This window comes from Episyrphus balteatus, chromosome 3 (genome assembly GCF_945859705.1).
Source record: "Episyrphus balteatus chromosome 3, idEpiBalt1.1, whole genome shotgun sequence".
Classification (NCBI taxonomy): domain Eukaryota; kingdom Metazoa; phylum Arthropoda; class Insecta; order Diptera; family Syrphidae; genus Episyrphus; species Episyrphus balteatus.
In genome coordinates, this window is record NC_079136.1 from 78939463 (window position 1) to 78964920 (window position 25458).

Here is a 25458-nt window from a genome sequence, read left to right on the forward strand (position 1 = left end):
CTCGAATCCGAATTCAGAAAAAATTAATCACCTCCAGTTTTCGAAATATTACCATTATAAAATGCAAAAAAAAAAAAACTCATTTTGGCTGTTTTCGAGGTTATGTTTTTATGTGGGGTTATTCATTGTAAACAAATTTTTAACAGTGCACATATTTTGTTCTTCCAAAACCTGTTTAAATCCTTCCGATATCTCTTTTATTGCCCGAGATATCTTAAGTTTTAGTTAAGAAACCCAAGACAAACTTAATCTAGAACTTAAGTCACTAGTCACAATATGTTTGCCACAAGAACCAAAATATATACTTTTCTGAAGGTTTTAAGGTTGGTAAACTTGAATCCGAAGTCAGAAATATTCTATTAGCTTTTGTTTTTTTAAATATAACCGTTATAAAACAAACATTTTTTGCATTTTATAACGGTATTATTTCAAGAACGGAGGCTCATAGAATTTTTCTGACTTCGAATTCGAGTTTAGCAACCCTAAACTCAAAAAAAAAAGTTTAAATTTGGTTGACCAGTGCTGTTTTTGAGCCAAAGACTTACTTAAATTTAAAATATCTCGCTTGGTTAAAGAGATGACGGACAGATTTAAACATTTTTTGGAAGAATAAAACTAGTTCTTATAGGCACCGCTACAAATTTAGTGTTAATAAATTACTTCACATAAAAACAGAACCTCGAAAACAGCTAAAATGACGTTTTAAGCATTTTACAACGGTAATAAACTGGAGGTGATACATTTTTTCTGAGTTCGGATTCGAGTTCAGCACACCGACAACCTTGAGAAAAGTATAATTTTGTTCCAGCAACAAAAAAAGTTTAATTTTGTAAATCAGTGTTATTATTAATATGATACATGATTTCAAGGATTAACGCCCGATCGAAAAAAAATGAATACCAAAATTTTTCGACCACCATGTAAGAAGTTATTGGAATAGAAAAAAATAATAAAATATGCCCATGAAAACATTTTGGTCTAAAGGGTGTTTTTTTTTTTGTATTGAGGAAGGATTCTTTTGAAATAGTACAATTGCAACAAAATACAAATTATGTATTTACAATGAAATATTTTATTGTCATGACAAATTTCAAGAACCTGCTTTTATTTTTCATTGAATTTTCATACAAATTAAAGTTTTGAAGAAGTGAGATGCCTATACTCTGTCCGATAAAAATTGGCAGTACAGGCCTTATGGGAGAGCTTTTTTAAAATCAGTGGGACCTAACAGTTGCCAAACGAAAAATATGCCCCTGAAAAACACAAGAAAACCACAGACGCGCCATGGCATTGTTGTTGTAATTTCTTTACCAAGCGACGTACATCCCCCTATGACCGATCTGCCACACGATCTGTGGCAGAATGAAACTCAATCATCAATGTTGTTTTTTAAAAGTATTCACAATACATAAGAGTTACCATTGGTAAACTTCCTTCATAAACTACTCCCTTTTCTATTATTTTTCTGAAAGAGCTTTCACGATTAATGCTTTTTTCAAGCTTTTAAAATGAAAAAAAGCATATGTGTTGACCAGAGATGAGTATTTACTTCATATGTAGCAGATCTACTTCATTAATTTATTTTGATGTATTTGCTACGTAGCAACCTATTTCTACTTCGTTTGACAAATTTTTTCTAAGGAACAAAATTTCATTTAAGATGTGTCGTCTTGTTTCATTTTTTGATAATCGAAAAAGTCATTTAAAAAAATGTATTGTTAGTGCACTTTATTTGTGAATTAGCTTACTAGGCTCTGCAAGAATTTCACATCTTATACATCCAAATCAAAGACCCATCCAAGATATCAAATATTTTTCCACATAATGGCTGTGGGTCCGGTCATGCATTTTGCATAAAATAAAGTAGACAGCGGCATTTAAAAAACAATCTTTGCTCATGGAACTAAGTACTAAGACCAAGTTAATCTGACTTCCCTGAATGAAAATAGTTTTGCAATAAAAAACACTTTATAATTTGAAATCAAAAATCATTATAACAATTAAGGGGATGGCTTTTTGAGAAAAAAGTTCATATTTGTTATGTACGAGTGATACGCCTTCAAGCCATGTAGGCTTCATTTAAATCGGTGCTGGGCTTTTTTTTAAATATATTTATTTTTGGGCATTCTCCTTTGTTTTATATCTGCTACATATTTTCCAAATCTACTTCGTTTTTTTGGGCAATATGTTTCACTTTTCGGGCTTAGCATTCTCATCCCTGGTGTTGACGTGGTGTTGGGGCTGTTTGTTTTTTATTTTGTGTATGTAGGAAAACAGTTAATGTCAATATTTCAACACGTATTTCAACTTTTTAACAGGAAAAATTTGTTACGCATGCGTGGGGTTGGGCTGTTTCTAAATGAGTGAATTTTTGTTTGATATTGTGGAGTAAAGAGAAAAATTAATTTTTTTTATTCGTTTTTGTGAAATATTACCGCCAAGATGGTAACGCTGGTACCTTTTTGAAACATTTTTTCTGGATAGTACGGCATCGCTGTGTGAGCTTTTTGATGTGATAGACAAATCCAGAAGGCGTGAAGCAGAGTGAGATGCAAATGTCCTATCTTCCCTGTACTGCCAATTTTTATCGGACAGAGTATAAGTAAAAGTATAAAAATTAATTGTGCAATTTGTGATAATGGAATCAAGTTCACAGCATTGTTATTACAATATCTAACTATTGTTTTAAGATATTAGGCCACTTAATATTTTAACTTAAAGGGTGTTCATAACAATGCACAAAAAGGAACTAATTCTAGGTAAAATATTAGGTTGCCATTATCATAAAATGAGGATTATATATTGTTCTAACAATTCTATTAATTTCATCCCATTATCACAAGTTGCACAATTATTTTTCATACTTTTACTTATGCACCTCACTACTTCAAAACATTAATTTGTATGAAAATTCAGTGCAAAATAAAAGCAAGCTCTTTAAGTTTGTCATGAAAATTAAATATTCAATGGTAAAAATAGTTTTTTTTTATTGTTGATTCTCAAAGGATGTATAAAATTATACAGGGTGTCCGGTAAAAAAAATGAATAAGCCTGAAATTGCTGAAAGCTAAACTTATGACTAAAACAAAAAATTATGTACTAAAACAAAAAATTTCTATAGCAATTAGTTTAGAAAATATTAGCTTTTTTTTGTTTAGTGTATTTAAAATTTCATCATCTTTCGTTTTCGGTTCTCACAACCACGAATGAATGAATTTTATAAATTTCTTTTTTTTTAGAAATTTTCTACAATAATTGACTTAGGTTAGGTTAGGTAGAAATGAATGTTACACTTCGTCGGCACAAAGCCAAAACCGCGAATCTGAATTTTTTGACATTTTCACTTTAATGCGTCATGAACCTTGTTATCGGTTTCTCTATTCACTGCATCGACCCCAGTCCTCCATCTGTTGCCTTAAAGCCTAAAATATCAATTTTCGTTGCACGAGTTTCCATAAGATTGCATGAGTTTCCAAAACTTTAAAGCCGTTTTTCTCAAAACTACAGATTCGTGGTTTTGGCGTTGTGCCCACGACTTTTTCTTTGAAAAAATATTGAAATTCGTTTTTCCATGTAAATTGTAAAAAAAATATTTTATGAAAAATTTTAAACACCTGTTGTATAGAAAAAAGTCTATAGGAACTTAGCTGGCCAACTTTTTTAAAAATATGCGCGTCCAAAGGGCATTAATGAATGGTAATAGTTATTATCATAATCTGGAGTTTCTAGGAAGTTATTGGTACCAAAGTACAAAAAAAGCCTATTAATTTAATAAATTATTTTAACTGTATTATCTTAAGTTTTTTCAAATTGCTGACACAAATGCATGGATTCCATCAGTTTTTTTGATCAGTCATATTTTACAATAATTCTTTTAATACATTACCATAAAAAAAATGTTATTTATAACAGTTGAATAGTGGCTATAAAACAGTGATTTAACTTTTTTAATGGCAAAGTGGAAAAAAAAATATTTGTTTGCTCTGTTTAAACATGGGCATTTATACTTCCTAGAAACTCTAGATTATGATAAAAACTATTACCACTCAGTAATGCCCTTTGGACGCGCATATTTTAAAAAAAGTTGGCCACAGGTGTTTAAAATTTTTCATAAAATATTTTTTTTTACATTTTGCATCGAAAAACGAATTTCAATATTTTTTCAAAGAAAAAGTGTAACATGTATTAAAACAATTATTTGTGGACAATTTCTAAAAAAAAAAGAAATTTATAAAATTCATTCATTCGTGGTTGTGAGAAGCGAAAAGGAAAGATGATGAAATTTTAAATACACTAAACAAAAAAAAAACTAATATTTTCTAAACTAATTGCGATAGAAATTTTTTCTTTTTTGGTTTTAGTACAGTCATAAGTTTAGCTATCAGCAATTTCAGGCTTATCCATTTTTTAACGGACACCCCGTATATACACATACAGTTAAAAAAAATGCATACATTTTCCATGTGGTGCAATGATACCATTCTAAAAGTGTTCTTTCCAACTAAAAAAACATCCATTAACCCGTAATATTATGATGAGCATATTTTATTATTTTTTCTATGGTATATCAAACGTGCATGCCTCTGTAGGCACACCTCTTTTTTGCGAATTTGGTGTATACTTTTTCATGTCGCTAGAACTTTTTTCTGTCTCTCTATTTTAAAGAAAATCATATATGAAATTGATGTAGAATTTTCCGAGGAATTCGTATATTGTATTCACAATTTCAAAAAAGTTATTTTCACCCTTATAAAGACACATTTTTGTGAACCCGTGTGCCGACACAGGGATATTAAAATTGATTTTATTCGATCAGACGTTAAAAAAAATCATCGAAATCATGCATTATATTAGTAAAAATCTTTCATTCCGTATACATATGTGTAGAAAGTAAACAACAGTAATGCAACTCAAAAAAATTCTTGTATCTACCCTTCCGGTTGGAATCCAAGATGACCCAATATCTCAAAATAACTCTTATATTGATTGCTACAAACGATAAAAATTTTATGCTTTTATCACGAAGTGCACGGATTTGTTGCTAAGCCGACTCATTTAAACACAAAACATTTTTTTTTTTTTTGTATAATGAAATATAAATTTTATTAAGACTTGAGTTTAAGCATCTAAAGAGGATTGCAATCTCATTAATTTTGGTTGTACATGTGGATTTTTATTTACTGCTTCTAATGACAGTCTTATGCGTTTTGGAAAGGATATTAACAAACTAATTGAAAATTAAAAAAAAAAATGTTAATTTTCCCTGTGAATTTCAACTTTGATAGAGGTAGAGTTAGGAGAAGTTTGTTGTGTTTGAGAAGCGTCTTCTTCTTGAGTTTCATTTGCTTCTGGAGGAGCATTTGGTACATTTAGAGAAGTAGTATTTTCAGAAACCTTATTTTCTTTGTTGACTTTTGTTGTATTTATTCTATTTAATGGAATTTTTCTTGAAACCAAAACATCCAATAGTTTTTCTGAATTCCTTCGCGTACTGCTTGCATGATGGACGTCTTCTCCCACATAGCCAAGAACAAAGGGCAGTTTCAATGATAAGTCACCTCCTAGAGCGCTTAAGGTCAATTTAATCTTAATATAGTAAGTAACATAGATGGCAAAGACATTTCTCTCCTTCATTATGTTGTCTTGAAAAGTACTCGAAGCCAATTTATAATTATTCGTTGATAGAAAATCTGTTGTAACGTGAGCATGGGGAAGTTTCGATTCAACTGCTATCCAATTTTTGGTGGAACCTTAAAAATGTAAAAAAAATATTTAGTTTAAACAATTTTTACTTCTGTACAAATTCGAAAAAAAAAGGTATTTAAATTTTTTGTTGGAGTCAATTCATATTCAGCCCCATTACGACAGCCAAAATATTATAATAATAATAAGTTTTAGCTATATCCTTTTAACATATAAGTTCTTTTGAATTCTAATCACACGGCTAGGAGTAAAATCATAGGGAAGAATTTTTGTTGATGCACTGAATTGAAAAATAACATAATTCCATGGAGGCGTCCAGTTGCAGCTGGACATGTGACATTTCTGTAACAAACTAAAAAAAACCATACAAGGTATGTAAATTGCTTTTGACTTTATTAACTTAATTTTTAAATACTACTTTATAAAAATCGTGGTTAACTAACGAAGTACTTATTTGGTAATACTGAAATTATTGAAAATTGTAAGAATTTTTTCAATTAAAAAAATAAAGTCAAAGGAGAATGGGCAAATTTATATGGAACGTGGACGTTACGCGGCCAGGAATGAATTTGTTATTTTTTGATGTAATTAAGACCTACATACATTTGCAAAAGTTTTATCCTTGTGCCGTACTTTAGCAACTGATAAAATGCATTTTTGCATTTAACACTTTATGTAGATTGTCTTAATGTTGTAACTTTAATATGTATTTTAAGTGCAAAATATGATGCTCTGTCATTTTTCCTGAGCCTGAAGACCTTTATCATGAATATCCAACCACTAGAACCCAAACTATTTTAAAGATTAATGTCTTCAGACTCAGGGAAAATGAGGGAGCATCATTTTTTGTATTAAAAATAAAAATATAATTCAATTTGCCCTGCACACATTGAACGATGCATTAACAATACTAATATTGCAATATCTTGCATTCTTAACGCAATAGAACCAAACTTCCATAGTCAAAGTTTTTCCTAAGTTATAGTTCTTCCATTTGATACCAATTTTATTAATGGCGGCACAACGTCCAAAATGCCCATTCTCCTTTATATTGCAACTACTATGCAACAATATAAAAAATGTAATTTGCGTTCAAAAAGATATTCCAGATACGGGTATCCCAGATAGCCGTTTTTTTAATCGTTTGGGATATTGATTCTTTTCAAAAATCTATCTTGATTATTATGCTTATTTTACTTTTTAAGCAATAGTTATTAATTTTTTCCGTCAGGTATTCTTTCTCTGTATGTATGAATTCCTCTTGAACATTGCAAAAAGAATGAATTATGTTAAGTCGTATATGCACTAGCTTACCTATTGTTGGCATGATTTTATAAGTGTTGCTAAACGTATCATTTGACTTAATATGATTACTATCTACAATTTCGCCAACAATATTTTTAAATTTTCCATTGCTGAACATACAAACATCTACATGCTGCACTGCAACTATCTACAAATAAACACATTTAAAAAAACTTATTCATATATTCAATAATATAAAATCTTTAATTTACCCTAATTTTTCGTACAACTTTACGACTACTATTCCTTATATGAACTTTAACACACACAGCTTCACCATGCTTATAGGCGCATTTATCCAATGATGATTTTAAACTGACATTACCCTCAGTCCATAGAAAAAGCTTCTCAGTACAACTTTCTGGTCCCTGTTGATTATAACAAATAAAAAAAAATAATTTCGTTAGGCAATCAAAAATAGTATAAATCTAAGGTTTTTTTTTATATTTTTCAGCCGACATTTACGATCGAGCAAGTGCTTCCTGCAAAGGACTAGGTCTAGATACTGAATGTTTGGGTGGTGGACGTATTGAACATAACCCAGGAGCGAAATTAATCAAAGTTTATGGTTATTCACAAGTAAAACAATTAATACAAAAATATTATTAAACAAATTTAAATTCCTTCTATCCATTTTTCAAGGGATTTGGAAAAGCTGATCACGCAGAATCGAGGAATATTTTAAAAACAAAATACGCCGAATATAATATCGAGATTTCAGATGAAGGCTATTAAAAACCAAAAAAAAAAAAAATGTGATTTCGATAAAAAAAACACGTGTAAGATGAAATTAAACTAAATAAATGAAATATAAGTTAAACATTTTGTATAATTGATTTAAAATAAAAACAATTTATTAAATTGAAGATGAAACGTGTTTTAAATATTGCAAAAAAATGTATACGGTATAGGACATGAAATCGCATTTTTTGCATGACAAAATTTTTTGCGTGAACAGGCCTTAGTATTTAGGTAGGAAAATTAAGAAATTATTTTCGTCAGATTTTTGAGAAAAAATCAAGGTACCTGCCGAAAAAATGCATTTTAAAAAATTTTCTCCAAATTCATCAAGTCAGACATCTAAAGAAAGATCTCTTTAAACTCCAATCACAACTGAAAACAAACGGTCCTTTGAGGTTTGGTTGCTGAGTTATTTGAATCCAAATATTTTTTCTTACATTCAGAGGCAGATATCTAGGGGCCAAAGTCTCGAAACAAGTTTTGGTTTGCATATATGAGTTCGCAATGAACAGGCCTTTGTATTTAGGTAAGAAAATTAATAATTTTTTTTGCCGAAATTCATTTTAAAAAATTTCCTTTGCTGAGTTGTTGCAAACGCATCTAAATTTTTTTTTTCGATGAGTGCTCCCATTCTAAGATGGACATTTTGATGTGACGCTAGGGCGTATACGTACTTTTTTTTCTAGAATGTATGAAGCATAAGATCTACCTATGATGAATAACGTTTTACTCCAAGAAATCGTTTTTCATAAAAATGTGTTTTAAGTTTCTGATTGCGACTGGACCCATTTCAACAAAAAAAAATTTCAAAATTTTTTTAAAAGCATTCAGTAAATTATGTATTAACAAAATTTTCAAAAACAAATTTTTTTGTTTGTAAAAATAAATTTTGAGTCTTATTTTTATTTTGCAAAATCAATTTATCGAAACAAAAATTTTGAAATCTAGGGTCTAGGGGATTGAATTGTTGTGGATATGTCAGATATTATTAAGATAAACATGTATCTAATTGAGATTTTATTCTGTATAATTTTTCAAAAATTATTTACCTCTTCACCACCTTTGAAAAAATCGGACTTGAGTCGTTCTTCCGCATTATTTACATTACTCTTTTTTACAGCTTCTGAATTATTTATGGCTGTTGTGCTTTTGCTAGTCTCTTCTTGTTGTTTACTCCTACTACAAAGTCTTTGAATTTTCGGTGACAATCGAGTTCGAAAGCTTTGTTTGTTTTGACTCGATTTCCAACTTAAATTTGACTCTTGAATTGACTGAAAGTTTGTTGGAATCTTGTATATCACTCGAATTCCTAATTTCACTGTAGTTCTACCTTGTAATTTTTCATCTGCCAAATCCGCTGCAAAAAATCAAATTTTAACTCATCAAAAATTGTACAAAAAAAAGTGAGATAGATTTTGTTCATACACATAAATATTCGAACATCATAACTTGTTCCGATCGGATCACCACTGTATTTCTTTGCAGGTAAAAGTTGTACACTTGGGGCAGCAATAGTTCCAACATCTATTTGAAAGGGATGGGCACCAGCTCCTAGCCTATCGACCAAAGCTTGCTTGAAACGTAAGCATTAGTTTCGCAGAAATTCCCAGAACGGCTTGAATTCAAATTACCTGTAATACTGTCATTTCACCGGTGTAATTGATCCGTGGCCAAAGTTGTTTCAAAGCTACTACTAGTTCATTACAAAATTTAAGCCCCATTACTTCTTCATCTTCTCTACCATAACTGTGAAGAAAAATTGATTATTGAGTTAAGACTTTGTAAAGTTGACATATGAATACCGGAAAGTAAGAGTAAGTTGTCCGTAAATCTTCTGACTGGCAAGGTACTTCGGATCTACAACGATTACTCCTCTTAAAGGTTCAACAACTCCATCTGTAGATATCAGGTCTCTGCTGCCCATATAAAGCGTAAGTATTGAGTTCGATGATGTTTTCTTGTAAACTCTGGAAAGTTATAGAAATATAAAGAGCGTTGCTCATTTTTGTTTGCATATAAAATAATGTTTTATTAGTACATACAGATAAAATAGGAACTTAAAAAAAAAGTTGTTACACTCATGAAACTTGGCAAAAAGTTTGCTTTTGGGATAAAAATCAAGGATCAAAAAAGTTTATAAAAAGTTGGGTGGAAGGGTGTTTTTTTCGCGGACAAGAGGACAAGGTCAAAAATATAGTAAACTAAGGTCCATTTTCTTCACTCGGAGTTGAACAAAACTTGAGAATTTTTATATTAAAAATTCTCAAGTTATGTTCAACTCCGAGTGAAGAAAACGGACCTAAATTGTTTGTCGAATATCATCACATTTATGGCAAATGTTTTTTAGCTATATTTGTATGCTAAATCTAATGGCATACCTACAAATAAAGTCAATATGATTGCTCTAAGAAAAGTTAAATTGTTTGTCGAATATCATCACATTTATGGCAAATGTTTTTTAGCTATATTTGTATGCTAAATCTAATGGCATACCTACAAATAAAGTCAATATGATTGCTCTAAGAAAAGTTATTGCCGATTAAAAACTTGTGTTTTTACTTCAACAGGTAAATATTATCGAAACCCATGTGAAAAACAAGATACATTGATGAAATTCGGGGTGAAGGTTTTAGATACAGTAGGGACAAAGAATTCATTAAATCTCGTTTCTTATAAGAGTTAAGAATTCTACAAAATTATCTTGAATGAAAGAGTGTTTTTTTTAAAGAAATGATGAAATTTGGAATTAGTACCGCAAAAACTGGGAAAAAAGTGTTACACCAACGAAAATTGGTAAAAATGTTTTATTTATAACAGAAACAAAGAATCTAAGCAGTCAATACAAATATTTTAGGTGAAAGGGTGTTGTTTTCTGTGGAAGAGACAGTAAAATCTGTAAATGGTCCCAAAAATCCAATGATTCGTGTAAAACCTCTATGAACTTAAGTAAAAACGTTCAATTGTCATCGAAACAAAAAATAAAATGATTCATTGGCCTGACTTTGTTAAAAATTCTCTTTTTCTTTAACAACATTTTTAAATGCAATAAAAAGAATAAAAATCGGAAACTTTCTAAGTAAACCGAACTGGAGGGATGGATTAAATATAAACTAACAATGACAAGCCAAAAATTTAAGGTGCATCCTTATGGCCTTGTGTCCAATTTGGTGCATGTGTAATTTTTACAATACGGAACGAATGGGGGACCAAATACCATTAGACTTTGTTTATTCCATAGAACAATATTAAATACGTATTCATAAACTAACTTTTAATGGCCTAAAATAACAGTTCTTGTCAAATCAACGACCAACGAAAAAAACACAACAAAAAAAACACGGCAATGAATTTTAAACAAAACTGTTTGTCAAAGTATGAGCAATAAATTGACCTGTACTGATTTTTTTTGCATGTTAGGATAGAAACCAGTAGTTTAAGACCAAGTTTTCAGGTTCGAAAAAACTAATGTGCGTGCTAACTTTTTTAGCTTTTGGTTTTTAAAATGTGAAGAATGCATATTATGGAAAAATTTCCAAGAAACAGTTAAAGAAGATATAATTTAGTATAATTTGAACGTAGGTCTAAAATATGCTGAAAAAAATCACTCCAAAGGTTGGGTATTTTTCCTACAAAGTAGATTAGGCAAAGTTATATGTTATCTGGGCCATAAAAATACAACTCTGAGACTAGTATAAAATCAATCTAAAAGACACTACACCCTACAAAGTGTGAATTTTTTTTGAATATATAACACTGGTTAACAAGGGTTCTGTTGCCGAAACAAAAATATAATTTTCTGAAGGTTTTCGGTGTGCTGAATTCGAATCCGAAGTCAGAAAAAATTGATCAGCTTCCGTTTTTGAAATATTACCGTTAGAAAATGCAAAAAAACGTTTTTTTGACTACTTCGGACCTTATTCTTTAATATAAGGAAAGTTGTTAGAAGATATTTAGTAACGGTTTCTATAAAAACTATTTTCCGTCTTTCAAGAACTTTTCAAATCTTTTCGATATCTTTGTTATTGCCCGAGATATCTTAAAATGAAGTAAGTGGCTTTGGCTTCATATATCATAAAGGAGATAATGACGTTATATAATTTATGAAATATGCAAACAACTAAGGATATCTCGAGAAGTAAAAAAGATATCGGAAAGATTTAAACAGATTTAAAGGTGGAAAATAGTTATTATAAAAACCGTTACTAAATATGCTCAAACAATTTACCTTATATAAAAGAATAAGGAAGTATTGCATTTTCTAACGGTAATATTTCAAAAACAGGAGCTGATTAATTTTTTCTGACTACGGATTCGAGCACATCGAAAACCTTCAGAAAAGTATTTTTTTTGTTCCGGCAACAAAATAAAAGTTTAATTTTGTTAACCAGTGTAATCAATAAAATCAATCTTAAAGACTACACCATACAAAGTGTGAATTTTTTTTGAAAATCGTATAATATACATATTATGTGTGGTTTTAGAATTAGAATTATATTTAAAGTGCATTTTCCATTTTGTTTTATTAAAGAAAAACTATTTAATAGTCCAACACTTTTGTTTCTTATATTCAATTGAGAGTTTTGCTTCCAACTAATTAAATTCTTTACTTCTATCTGAACTTTGATTTTGTATTATTTAAAAGGTAAATGCAATTTGATTATTATATTTGATACCAAATATTGGACTTATGTACAGCTGTGTTCAAAATAATAGTAGTGCCTGCAACAAAATAACATTTGTTATATTTACGGTGCTTCTATGGTTAAAAATTTAATTTCTTTGATGTCAAAGTTTGTAACGGTCAATTACTAATAAATGTATCGTAATTTTAAAGTGGAAAAGAAGGTGCCAAATAATTTTTCAATGATTTTTGGTTGTTCTTTCGAATTTGACCTGTTCAAAATAATAGTAGTTAAAGTTATTTTTTAAGAATTTAAAAGCGCTTTATAACTTAGAATATTTATTTTTGGTTTAAAAGTAAGTACTCATATAATTTGAATAATTTTTCAACAAAAAACGATTTGTTTCGGTTTTAATCTATTTAAAGTTCGAAGAGCAAAACACTGCAGTTCGGATAACGGAAACTTATACGAAAGCTGCTTGAAGAAGGGAAAACCTACTTGGAAATTCAAGTTTATATTAGGATGCTCCCCTACAATGGTAGCCAATGCAATAAAGTCAACGAAAAACCCGAAACGCGCGGTAGAAGAAGAAAAAAGACCGCCGTAGATGACAGGAGTAATGTCCAGACGAGCAAAGTTGAGCTTTCTGCATCGTTGTTTCACATCCAGAAGGCTTTAAGCCTGGATTACAGTGCAGTGAAAATTCGGAGGCGAATGTTAGACACTAATTTGTACGCTTGAAGTCCACGAAAAGTTCCGCTGTTAACAAAGAAATATGTTTAAATTCTTAAATTTTCGACCCTCCATGTTTAACTGTTTCCGTCGTATACTTTGGAACATATTCCGTATTGGGTGGACGTCGGACTTATTCTGGAGATCCAGTACCACCAAAGGGGACAAATATGCTCTCATCAATAAACAATATGTTACGCCATTACTTTGCTGGCCAGTTTATGTGGTCTTTTACAAACTGGATACGCTTTTTAACATGTTTCGCTGAACTTTTCGTGGACTTCAAGCGTACAAATTAGTGTTTAACATTCGCCTCCGAATTTTCACTGCACTGTAATCCAGGCTTAAAGCCTTCTGGATGTGAAACAACGATGCAGAAGGCTCAACTTTGCTCGTCTGGACATTACTCCTGTCATCTACGGCGGTCTTTTTTCTTCTTCTACCGCGCGTTTCGGGTTTTTCGTTGACTTTATTGCATTGGCTACCATTGTAGGGGAGCATCCTAATATAAACTTGAATTTCCAAGTAGGTTTTCCCTTCTTCAAGCAGCTTTCGTATAAGTTTCCGTTATCCGAACTGCAGTGTTTTGCTCTTCGAACTTTAAATAGATTAAAACCGAAACAAATCGTTTTTTGTTGAAAAATTATTCAAATTATATGAGTACTTACTTTTAAACCAAAAATAAATATTCTAAGTTATAAACCGCTTTTAAATTCTTAAAAAATAACTTTAACTACTATTATTTTGAACAGGTCAAATTCGAAAGAACAACCAAAAATCATTGAAAAATTATTTGGCACCTTCTTTTCCACTTTAAAATTACGATACATTTATTAGTAATTGACCGTTACAAACTTTGACATCAAAGAAATTAAATTTTTAACCATAGAAGCACCGTAAATATAACAAGTGTTATTTTGTTGCAGGCACTACTATTATTTTGAACACAACTGTATATGTAGGTCTTAATGGAAAATACATTTTTAATATGTAGTATATATATATATAACCACACATAGGATTTTTAAAACAAACTTCACACTTGCATACGTTTACTCTTGTTTATTTGGTAAAAAAAAAACAGTAAAAAAGAGCAAGTACACGCCACAGTTCACTTGGACAACGTGCACTTGCACTCAATAAAAATTGAACAAAATCAAATCTTTTTTGTCGTCAGTGTTAGTTAATAAATAAAAAAGAACAAAATCTTTTCAAATAAAAATGAAAATTAACAACTTAACTGTCCAATGAGTCACATATGACTCAAAATATATTATGTTTTGTCCCAAGCCTACAGAGTCCCATGTATCATAATATATGATTCATATACATCTGTGGCAATAAGACAGAGTAGGTTATGTCGACTTAAGAAATTTTTGAAAATTTCATTTTCAATGTTATTTTTTTCAGGGTTTTTAATTTTAATTGAACTGAAATTTTGTCTCTACATTTAAGCGTAAATTATGGCTTAATTTCTGTGATTTTGTTTTTAAATTAAAACTTATATGTAATGAGTACATGCAGGTAAGAGTTGATTGGGTTTCAAATTTTTTTTTTTTTTTTGGACTTAAGCTACTCTGTCTTAATGCCACAGACATATTTGACTAAAAACAACTTCACTGTCCCCATACAATCTGATTAAAAGACCTCTCTACGTTCAATATTATTTTGTTTATTTGAAGTATTCATCACTCCAAGTGCCATGAGTCCCATTTGACTGAATATTTTCTGTATCGTGTTTCTAGAGTCCATAAGTCATATATGATATGATATGAAGTGTTTCTAAAAACGTGTTTCCTATATATGAAAATAGGGCTATAGAACATAATTTATTCATGAAAATTGGAAATATTTTTAAGCAAAAAAAGTTATTTTGAAGATTTTTTTTTTTAATTTTGGGAGAAGTTATATGTAAACATATGGAAGAATATTTTTTTAAGTACGATACATTATTAGGTTAAGGTTGGTACATAGCTAATAAGAAAATTAAAACACCATTAATAGTACAGGCGCGCGATTGAAAAAAAACAAATCTAGGCAAAATTGTAGAGGCATCAATACCTACTTGAATGCAGGATAATAAAAGAGGCTTGATTATGTGTTTTGTCTTGTATGGCTTTCCTCGGCCGCTTTGAAAAATACGTTTTGATCAATATCGCGAAAACGACTCATCTTATAGAAAATGTGCAAGGACGTTTTTGACAGTAAATTTAATTATCTTTCTTTTTTAAATTCACAATTTTCCTATAGAATGAATACTTTTTTAATAAGAGACCCAAATAATACGTGCTTTTCATTTTTTTACTTCCCAAGGCTGTAAGGGTTAAGAAGTGAGGGAAACATACATAATTTCCAAAAAAAAAATTGTTTCCCTTTTGTTTAATATTTTTTATCTCAATGTGTACATTTTTGCACTTCTTTTTTGTCAATCCGTATAAAAATAATAATCATAAGTAAATGAGACTAAAAAAATATAAGCAGCTTCGATAAGAACCTCATAAATTGAGCAACATAAACGAAAAAGATGTATTTTTTCGTATTCGAGTTGAATCAAGTTAACCTTCTCTGCCCTCTAAACCCAAAACAGAGTATTTTACAGAGAAATGTTAGACATATATTGCAAATAATTTTATGAGGAACAATTTTTATAATGTTCATATAGGTATGATTCATTTAACTTGTGGCGATGAAAATCAAATATCATGTCCATAAGTCGTAGACCCGATGAGATGAGAATAATCTGGGACGTATAAGGTTTTTGTAATTTTTTAAAATATTACAAAAACAAAAAAAAAATAATAGATACAAATTTAACACAAAGCGAAACCAATACCAACTAAAATAAACAGAATATAAATAGCATTTTTTTATTATATACAGGGTGTCCCAAAAGTAATGGATCAAACGAAATATGCTGATACACCAACTTAAGGGCTCTCAGAATTTGGTAACTTGTTCATTCCAAATCCTTACGGTTTTCGATTAAATGCAGTTTTTCTGAAATTTCGAAAAATCCCGACTTTGCAACAGTATTTTGCTTCCTCCGCTCATTATTGATTTTTGTTTTTTACAATTCTTTCACTAAAACATTGCCTTATAATAAGAAATAATTAATTAATCAAAATATTTTTTATTTCATACGCCGTTTTGTTACAAATTAATTAACAGTTTCATGTTTTATGAAAACTCAATTTCTTTCTTTTATTTCAGAGCAACACTCTGAAAAAAATTTGTATGGTGTGACCCTGGTTAATTATTTTGAAAACTTGCTGTGTTATTGCAGTTTTCAAAAATGTATACAAATTTCCAAAGTTGAAATAAGAACTAAAGATATTACAATTTAAAAGCAACAAAACAGGGCTTTTCAGAAAAAAATAACAAAGAAAAATAAACACTTTTCTCGACTGTTGTTTGTTTATTTCTTTTTGAATAAAAGCCTCGATTTTTGCTTGTTATTTTTCTCTGAAAACCTCTATTTTTTTGCATTCAAATTGTAATATCTTTCGTTCTAATTTCATCTTGGAAACTTTTATACATTTTTAAAAACTACAATAACAGGACAACTTTTTAAAATAATAAACCATTCTCACACCATACAAAATTTTTTTGCGGTGTTGCTCTCAAATAAAAGTAAGAAATTTATTTTTTATAAAACTTGAAACTGTTAATTAATTTGCAGCGAAATGGCGTATGGAATAAAAAATAGTTTGATCAATTAATTGTTCCTAACTATTTGGCAATGTTTTTGTGAAAGAATTTTAAAAAACAAAAATCAATAATGGGCGTAGTAAGCAAAATACTGTTGCAAAGTAGGGATTTTTTGAAATTTCACATGAATTGCATTAAATCAAAAACAGTAAGGATTTGGGATGAACAAGTTACCAAATTCTGAGAGCCCATAAGTAGGCCAATCAGCATATTTCGTTTGATCCATTACTTTTGGGACACCCTGTATAAAGTCATAATTTTGAGAAAAAGATATAAAAAATGTAAATCCAGAAAGGGTTTTGTGTTTTGGCTCAGAAGAAGTAGCATACATTATTGTTCTATAAAAAGTTATTTTCTCAGTTGTCCGACTTTTTTTGGTGGTCAATGGTCATAGGCGGTGTATGTTACTTACATGCATCATCAGAAAAACACATTAGTTTTGCTATTTATTATTTTGGAACATAACTTTTTGCTATTCATAATTCTTAGTTGTGATGTTTTTGACACGATAATACTGAAAAAAAATTTTTTAATATTGATTTTTCATAGATTGGGTTCGAAATGGTTAATGCATACAAAATGAGGCAATATAGAAGAATCATACGGGATGAAAAAGTTGTAATTGCTTACAGTATACATACATACATATAAAACAGAAAAAAAATTGTTTCGCGGGGCTTAGGGGCCACTAACCAATGGCTCAAGGGAGGTCATGAAGAGAAGAAGCCTGATAATGTAAATACAAATAGCTTCCTAATTTGTCTAACGGACAAGTGTCACCTAGAACACAAGAAATATAAATTATTTGCCTTTTTGGCCTGCTGCAAATTAAAATTTTTCGTTTTTCTTGTAATTTTCGTTTTTCTTGTGTTATTTGCTTCTATAAGTGTATCAAAGAATAAGAATTAATATTTGTAGAGATAATATAAATTTGAATTCTTTCATAGCTAGCAATTTTATTTTTTCACTCGTTCACTTAAATCGAGGTTTGTTGGTGAGATATGTAAGTGTACCCATGCGATTTGTTAAATTCATATGTCCCCATGTTATCAATTTTCTTTCTCACATCATTAATTTCTGTATTAACAGCTAAGACTTTCCTTTTGGAAATTAGCAAAAATTACACCCATTCCTAAAAACCCTCTGTCATCCATTGTTACCGATTTTCGCCTATGAGATGGATTACTTGGTTTTTTGCTTCGTTTTTAAAAGGCTTTTGATAGAAGTTGATCCACTACATACGAAATTGACTTTTGATGCAAATGTTTTCTTTCGGCGAAGACAAATCTTCTAAAAAAAAAAAAAAAAAACAGACAAAATATTATGGGTGTCGAAGTTACAGGGATTGAAAAATTTTATAATTTTTTTTTTCGGGCTGAGATAGTCATTTGCATTGCTCTAAATAAAAATGCCGGGCTCAAAAAGTTTTTTCATTGAAAACACCGGCGATAGAACGATAGGTCTGGTTCCTGGTACATACAACTTTTTTTTGTGTGCTGGCACTGTCGCTATCATCCTTGGCACACAAAAAAAAAAGTTTAATGTACCAGGAACCAGACCTATCTTTCTATATGTTTTTGGGCCCGCTGAATTTGAATTTTAAGTCCGTTTTGCCCGAACACCCTCCAGTTTTGAGAAAAATGCAAAAAACTCAAAAAAAAAGTCATAAAAATTAAAAAAAAATGCAGTCACTGCTCAAAACTGGAGGGTGACCTGGTCAAACGGACTTAAAATTCGGATTCAGCCTGCCCAAAAACATATGGTGGGAGAGTCTCTGAATTTGTTAGATGTAGTTTCGCAGGAATCAAAAAGGTCCAATACTATTTTGTCTTTCTATAAATTAAATTCCATTTGTAAGTTTTAGTGTCTCTATTCACCTGTATGCTAATGATGCTCAGAATTATTAAGGACAACCTACAGAGTCTTATTTAAGATCTTTTTGCTAGGATCAATGAAGACCGGTCAAAAATTTAGAACTGGGGTCGAACTTTCGCATACGTTCTTTAACGTATGGTTGCTATATGTCCCTATATTTTTCTACTGATTAAATAGAGAGAGCAATAGTCAAAACGTTAAAGTATGATCGTAATCGTTTGCGGTGATTCGACCCCTGATCTCTGACTAAGTGTCAAGTTAACGAAATCTCAAAAGGTATTGTTATAAAAAATATGATATATATGATGTAAATAAACAACTTCTAGTAATGCTAATTAATCACCAAATAAAGTTTGTAAATGCCATACCATAACCTCATATCAAGCTTTAATTCAAGATAAAATAAATGCAATTTTACGAATTTATGGAGGTCAGGTTTTGCTCTGTTGGTACAAACTTCAGACTTATCAAAACTCTATTTGTTACAATTTTCGACTTTGCGTTATGGATTCACGATCAGACATCGCCCTACACAAAATTCCAAGAAGTTGATATTATTGTTTGTTTTTTTTTTTTTTTGCTACAGATGATATGTAACGTATACACCACAGTTACCAAAATTTTCATATGGATTTATTTACTTTTTAATTGTCAAAAATACCTTCACAATAAGTGCGTAAAGGTTATCCGTTTAATTCGATTCATCAATATTCTGGGAAAATTGGCATAGGAAATATTGACTAGACTTGACAACTATCAAAATCGGTTAATGACAAATTAAGATTTTCCACCTCGATGATTGTGGTGTTTTCACAAAACTCTTACAAAATAATGCTACAGGCAATTTTTAAAGAACGTTTCATTTGCCTAGAGAGTTCAAAAATATAGGAATTCAACAACAGAAACTACACTCTAACTATAAAACTAAGTAAAAATATTTAATCAAAACTGTATGTACACAAAGCCAGCTTATCTTCATTGGACATATCAATGATAAAAACTGATTCAAATAAATGTTCATCCCAAAAAAACACAATTTTATATTCAAATCAATCAGTTTTTTTCTTGTCTCTCAATCCGGAAAAGATAATATTTCAGTTTTTCAATTATAATATAGGTATCTTTGTTGTTTTTCATTTCAATATCCTTTATTCAAAATACTCATTGAATGTTTTCGTTTTATCTACAGGGTGTCCCAAAAGTAATGGATCAAACAGAATATGCTGATAGGCCAACCTTAGGGCTCTCAGAATTTGGTAACTTGTTAATCCAAAATCCTAACGGTTTTCGATATAATGCAGTTTTTGTGAAATCTCGAAAAATCCCGACTTTGCAACAGTATTTTGCTTCCTCCGCTCATAATTGATTTTTGATTTTTACAACTCTTTCACTAACACATTGCCTAATAATAAGAAATAATTAATTAATCAAAATATTTTTTATTTCATACGCCATTTTGCTGCAAATTAATTAACAGTTCCATGTTTTATAAAAACTCAATTTCTTATTTTTATTTCAAAGCAAAACCCTGAAAAAAATTTGTATAGTGTGACTCTGGTTTATTATTTTGAAAACTTGCCGTGTTATTGCAGTTTTCAAAAATGTATAAAACTTTCCAAAGTTGAAGTTAGAACTAAAGATATTACAATTTAAAAGCAACAAAACAGGGCTTTTTAGAGAAAAATAACAAAGAAAAATAAACACATTTTTTCGACTGTTGTTTGTTTATTTCTTTTTGAATAAAAGCCTCGATTTTTGTTTGTTATTTTGCTCTGAAAACCTCTGTTTTTTTGTATTCAAATTGTAATATCTTTCGTTCTAATTTCAACTTTGGAAACTTTTATACGTTTTTGAAAACTGCAATAACACGGCAAGTTTTTAAAGTAATAAACCAGTGTCACACCATACAAACTTTTTCCGGTATGATGCTCTGAAATAAAACTACGAAATTGAGTTTTTATAAAACATGGAACTGTTAATTAATTTGCAGCAAAATGGCGTATGAAATAAAAAATATTTTGATTAATTAATTATTTCTTATTATTAGGCAATGTGTTAGTGAAAGAGTTGTAAAAATCAAAAATCAATTATGAGCGGAGGAAGCAAAATACTGTTGCAAAGTCGGGATTTTTCGAGATTTCACAAAAACTGCATTATATCGAAAACCGTTAGGATTTTGGATTAACAAGTTACCAAATTCTGAGAGCCCTAAGGTTGGCCCATCAGCATATTTCGTTTGATCCATTACTTTTGGGACACCCTGTATGTAGATTTAGAAAGGTACTTAGGCCGTGTGCGAATTGCGTTAAAATGTTGGTTAAAATTTCTACCACGATTAAAATTTGACGTTTGGTTAAAAAAGGGATCAAATTTATTTTTTTGCTGTGCGAATTGGGTTAAAATGTATTAAATGGGACTTTTTTCTTGGTACTACTTTGAATAAAATTCCCTCAAGATAAAACAAAATTACCCTCAAAAATGGTTTTTCTTATATTCAATTAACTATTTTTTTTTTAACAAAACCCAGTTGAAAATATATCAAGTTAAATATTCTAGTATGAAAATGTAAGAAATTCTCAATTTCACATACTTTTTTTTTATTTTATCGATAAATTCTCATTTCATTATGATCAAAAAGAAATTTATTAATTCAGTCTTCTAACACTAATTCGTAGTTCACCAGCTGCCAACAAAATAGAAATATAAAAAATAAAAAACAAACAAACAATTAGTAGATTTTCAATTTTTCAAGTTGAATATTAATTTGAGGAAGTACTTTGTATGTATTAATACTTTTAACATTTCTTAAAATATCAACGCATTATAACAAAAATAATTTCAAATCTATCTTGATCTTTCTATCTTGAGAAACGTCAAATTTTAACCACTAGTGTCAAAATTTTACCCTGCTCCGCAGCTGGGTAAATTTTAACCCATTTTATTCACCATGCTAGTGTCAAATTTTAACCAAACGTCATATTTTAACCAACATTTTAACGCAATTCGCACACGGCCTTAGTTACCAAAAAGTCCTTTCAGGGATTTTTTGGCTATGGAATACACGACTGTATCGCCTCATTCATAGTAGATTTGTTCCCTGTGCCATTCTAGTACCTACATATATAAATATTTCTTCAATTATTTTAAAATTTTATTTTCTATTTACCTACATTTTTTTTTTCTTATTATAGACTGAGAGCTGGGAGCAGATTAGATAAGGTGAACATTTCTTATGTTTTAAAATACACATGTTTGTAATGTGTTTAAATTTTTGAATCCGAATTAAAAATCCAAAAACATTCTAAAACATTTCGATTTCCACTACAAACAAGTAAACATAGGGTAAATTAGGGCATTATGGCATACCTAAGCACAAACTCAAATATCTTTACTACGGACTACAATTTTTACTTCAATCATTTTTTTTAATTAAATTTCATAAAAACGTAACATAAATAAATTATTTAAGAATAAAAATTCAAGCTCTTTAACAAAAAATAAATTAATTTAAAAATAGTCCAAAAAAAACCATATTGCCCTATGTACGGGCAATATGGCGAACACCATTTACTTCGGAACCCTTTACTTTTTTAACGTATATTCAGCATTTCTGAAATATAATTGTTAATAAGTTTCATAAAATTAACGTTAAATTGAGGTTATTTTCAAATTTAAAAAAATGCAGAGTTACTTTTGAAATTAGTTTTACATAAGGGCATTATGGCGCAGTCGGGTATAATATAGCGCCATAATGCCCTTATTGCATCTGCGCCATATTGCAAAATATACACATATTCACAAAACTCCAAAAACTAAACACAATTCTTACTTCAGTTAAAATATAACAAGTGATATAACCAAACCAAAACTGTACTCTGCGTTTCACTCTTTACAACAAACACGTGCACTGTATACTTACCGAGATACACACAAACAAAAACAAAGATTTATTATATTGGAACCCAGAACCGGTATTTTTTTTTTGTTTTCTTTTTTGTTTGGCACAAAAATAATAGCACTGACCTGCGATCGTCACAAGGCTAGTATTCGACGAAGGCCAAAGTTTCTGCATTGGTTTTATTTAAAAGTGAGTATTGGAAGTATGGTAGTTGAGAGGTGCGCCATAATGCCCGGTGCGCCATAATGCCCGAAGTTACCCTACCTACATACATGACTAAAGCACATGTTTTTTTACTACAATTTTCCAGACATCCCTTTGTTTTTGAATTAATTCGCATTCAATTTTACTGAACCTTTAATTTGATTTTTACGACTGACTAAAATTGAAAAAGCTCATGTCGTGTTAATAAAATCAAATACTTAACATATTGAAGTAAATACACCTTAAAATTTTGTAAAGATGAAAAAAGAGGGAAGAGTACAAGTAAATTTATATATACCTTAGGATAACAGACGTTTTAAATTAAATAAAAAAAAACACATCTGACGCACAGTGGTTTATTTATAGAAAGGGATAAATTGATCCCCCAATTTAAATAGAATATTTACACACTTCGTCAAAATGATGTTACTTTCTTTAAGATGAGGGCTTATTTTCCATGTGGGTGAACAAGACACCTTTGGAATTTTGTTCCCACCTCCTTTTTTTCTGCCACTTCCTTCCCCCAAAAAAAATTCAATACCATAGACAACTCTGGTTACAAGTAAAGGTAAAGGTATTGCATATAAATGGAGAAATTTAAGATGGTTCCTTGTGTCTCCTTTTTGGTGAATGTAAGCAATTTGTTTTTACTTCCTTTGGATATACAGGGTGTCCCGGAATGAGATAAGAAGATTTTGAGGGATGATTTTTTTGTATATTCTAAGAAAAAAATTGTTCTACAGTAACTCTCTATCTGTAAAGTTGATATCCTTTAGCCTTTACTCATGTTAATGCTAATAACTCCGTTAATACTTTTATCGAAGAAAATCGGTCCCAAAGTCAAAAATTATCATGGGTAAGAAAAAAATAATTCCGTTTAAATATTAATATCTGAGCAATTAAAAAAGATATTAACAATTTTTTAATGCAGGTACAAAGAATAGCATTTCTTCTAAAAATCAAGACATTAAGGAAGTTTTTATCATAAGTTTTAACGGAGTTATTAGCATTAACATGAGTAAAGGCATACCAAAGTAAGCGTTTTCTTAAATCATCGCTAAAGGGTATCAACTTTGCAGATAGAGAGTTACTGTAGAACAATTTTTTTCTTGGAATATACCCAAGAATCATCCCTCAAAATCTTCCTAACTCATCCCGGGACACCCTGTATATAGAATGAGTAGATATGAAAACAAAATTTCGAATTTATATTGGACTTGGCTATATCTATCTTTTAAAATTGTCCTAAAGTCAAGACTGGTCATTTAAGTCAAAAATCGAATAATTTTCAATTATGACTGTGTAGTAGACATCAAATCGAGGTCAGTCGATATATGACCTTCCTACGATGACTTAAAAATTGTTTTTTATTTCCTTTTTGACGTTAACGGTTTGAACTGATGCTTTTAATACCGGCTTGCAGAAAGGTAGAATTGCGGTAGACAAATTTGTCACATTCTCTCCATCCTGAATTGCGGTATTTCTCTTTATTTTCATAAAGCGTTTTTATTGTTAACCTTGAAAATCAATAATATATAGTTAAGGGCAAGAAACCACAAACACGAGGCACACAAAAATATATTTACAAGAATTCGTTTTGGATTTCAATATACATGAATCATTATCTTATCCGCCTCAAGACTACACTTCTCGACCTCTGAACACAACATAGACTAAATGTAGGAACCTTTGCTTAGGAAGGATATCTTTAATAACGTCAATAATGAATCAACATCTATACAAAAGCATTAAGCTCAGGTCGATGTTTTCATTTGACATGATTTCATGAATGAAATAACATAATGATGAGATTATTTTATGGCAAAGTATATGCATGTATTAAAATTTATAAGTTTTTATACATATATGTATTTGAAGGATTAAATATATATTGATTTATATTGATATTGTTATTTCAAAGTGGATGTGAAAAGGAAAAACTACCATTAGAATACTATATACATATGTGACGGGTACAAAGTCTTGCAAATAGTGTGTATGTGTATAAATAGGCTTTCGTTATTTAAGGGTTTTTCAAGAATCAAGCTCCTAAGTGGACAAACTATTTCAAAATAATAAAACAAAAATCCCCTAATATTTGCAGATTTTTATTTTGACGCTAGATGGCGCCCAGCGAGGGTAATTGTTTTCCATTTGAAAAAGGTACATACATATAATATGTTGATAATTCTTTGCCTCCGGGTACAAAGGGGTTAAGTCATAATTGATAGTTTGCCTGAAAATGTGAAGTTGAGCTAATCGATGAACTTTTGAGCATTGATCCTCTTATTTTTATAGAAAAGAGTTGTTCTAAATTTATGTTTTTGATACCAAATAAAAGAGAAAAAAGAGGTTATTCCTTTTTCATCGAAACCCGGAAAGTGCAATTTTGTGACTTAACCCCTTTGTACCCGGCGGCAAAGAATTATATGTTTTTAAACCGGGCTTTAGGTCAATGAAAACAAATATATTTTTGTCACGATGGACGTTTCGTTCATGTCTATGAACATCATCAGGTGATGGCAAAGGAATACTACTTGTTACATATATATTGCACTTTGTTTTCTTTTTTTTTTACTAAGTTGTTATGTTACTTTAATTTATTTAAAAAAAGTAACAAAAAACAGCAAAACTCAAAAAAAAAAAAAAAAAAACACAAAAAAATCATTT

At 30.1% G+C, this 25458-nt stretch overlaps 1 protein-coding gene across 2 annotated transcripts in view; it reads right to left on the minus strand.

Annotated features, from left to right (window-relative positions):
• Positions 1 to 5097: 5097 nt before the first annotated feature.
• The window catches only part of LOC129914082 (phosrestin-2-like), a 63493-nt gene continuing 43132 nt past the window's right edge, over positions 5098 to 25458 (minus strand). For both annotated transcript variants that reach the window (XM_055993142.1, XM_055993143.1), the window contains 7 exons: positions 9552 to 9716; positions 9381 to 9495; positions 9175 to 9322; positions 8799 to 9106; positions 7221 to 7376; positions 7018 to 7156; positions 5098 to 5750 (listed from right to left, as the gene is read on the minus strand). In XM_055993142.1, the coding sequence (XP_055849117.1) occupies positions 5254 to 5750; positions 7018 to 7156; positions 7221 to 7376; positions 8799 to 9106; positions 9175 to 9322; positions 9381 to 9495; positions 9552 to 9716 (1528 nt within the window). In that variant the 3' untranslated portion in view covers positions 5098 to 5253. The remainder of the gene's footprint in view (positions 5751 to 7017; positions 7157 to 7220; positions 7377 to 8798; positions 9107 to 9174; positions 9323 to 9380; positions 9496 to 9551; positions 9717 to 25458) is intronic.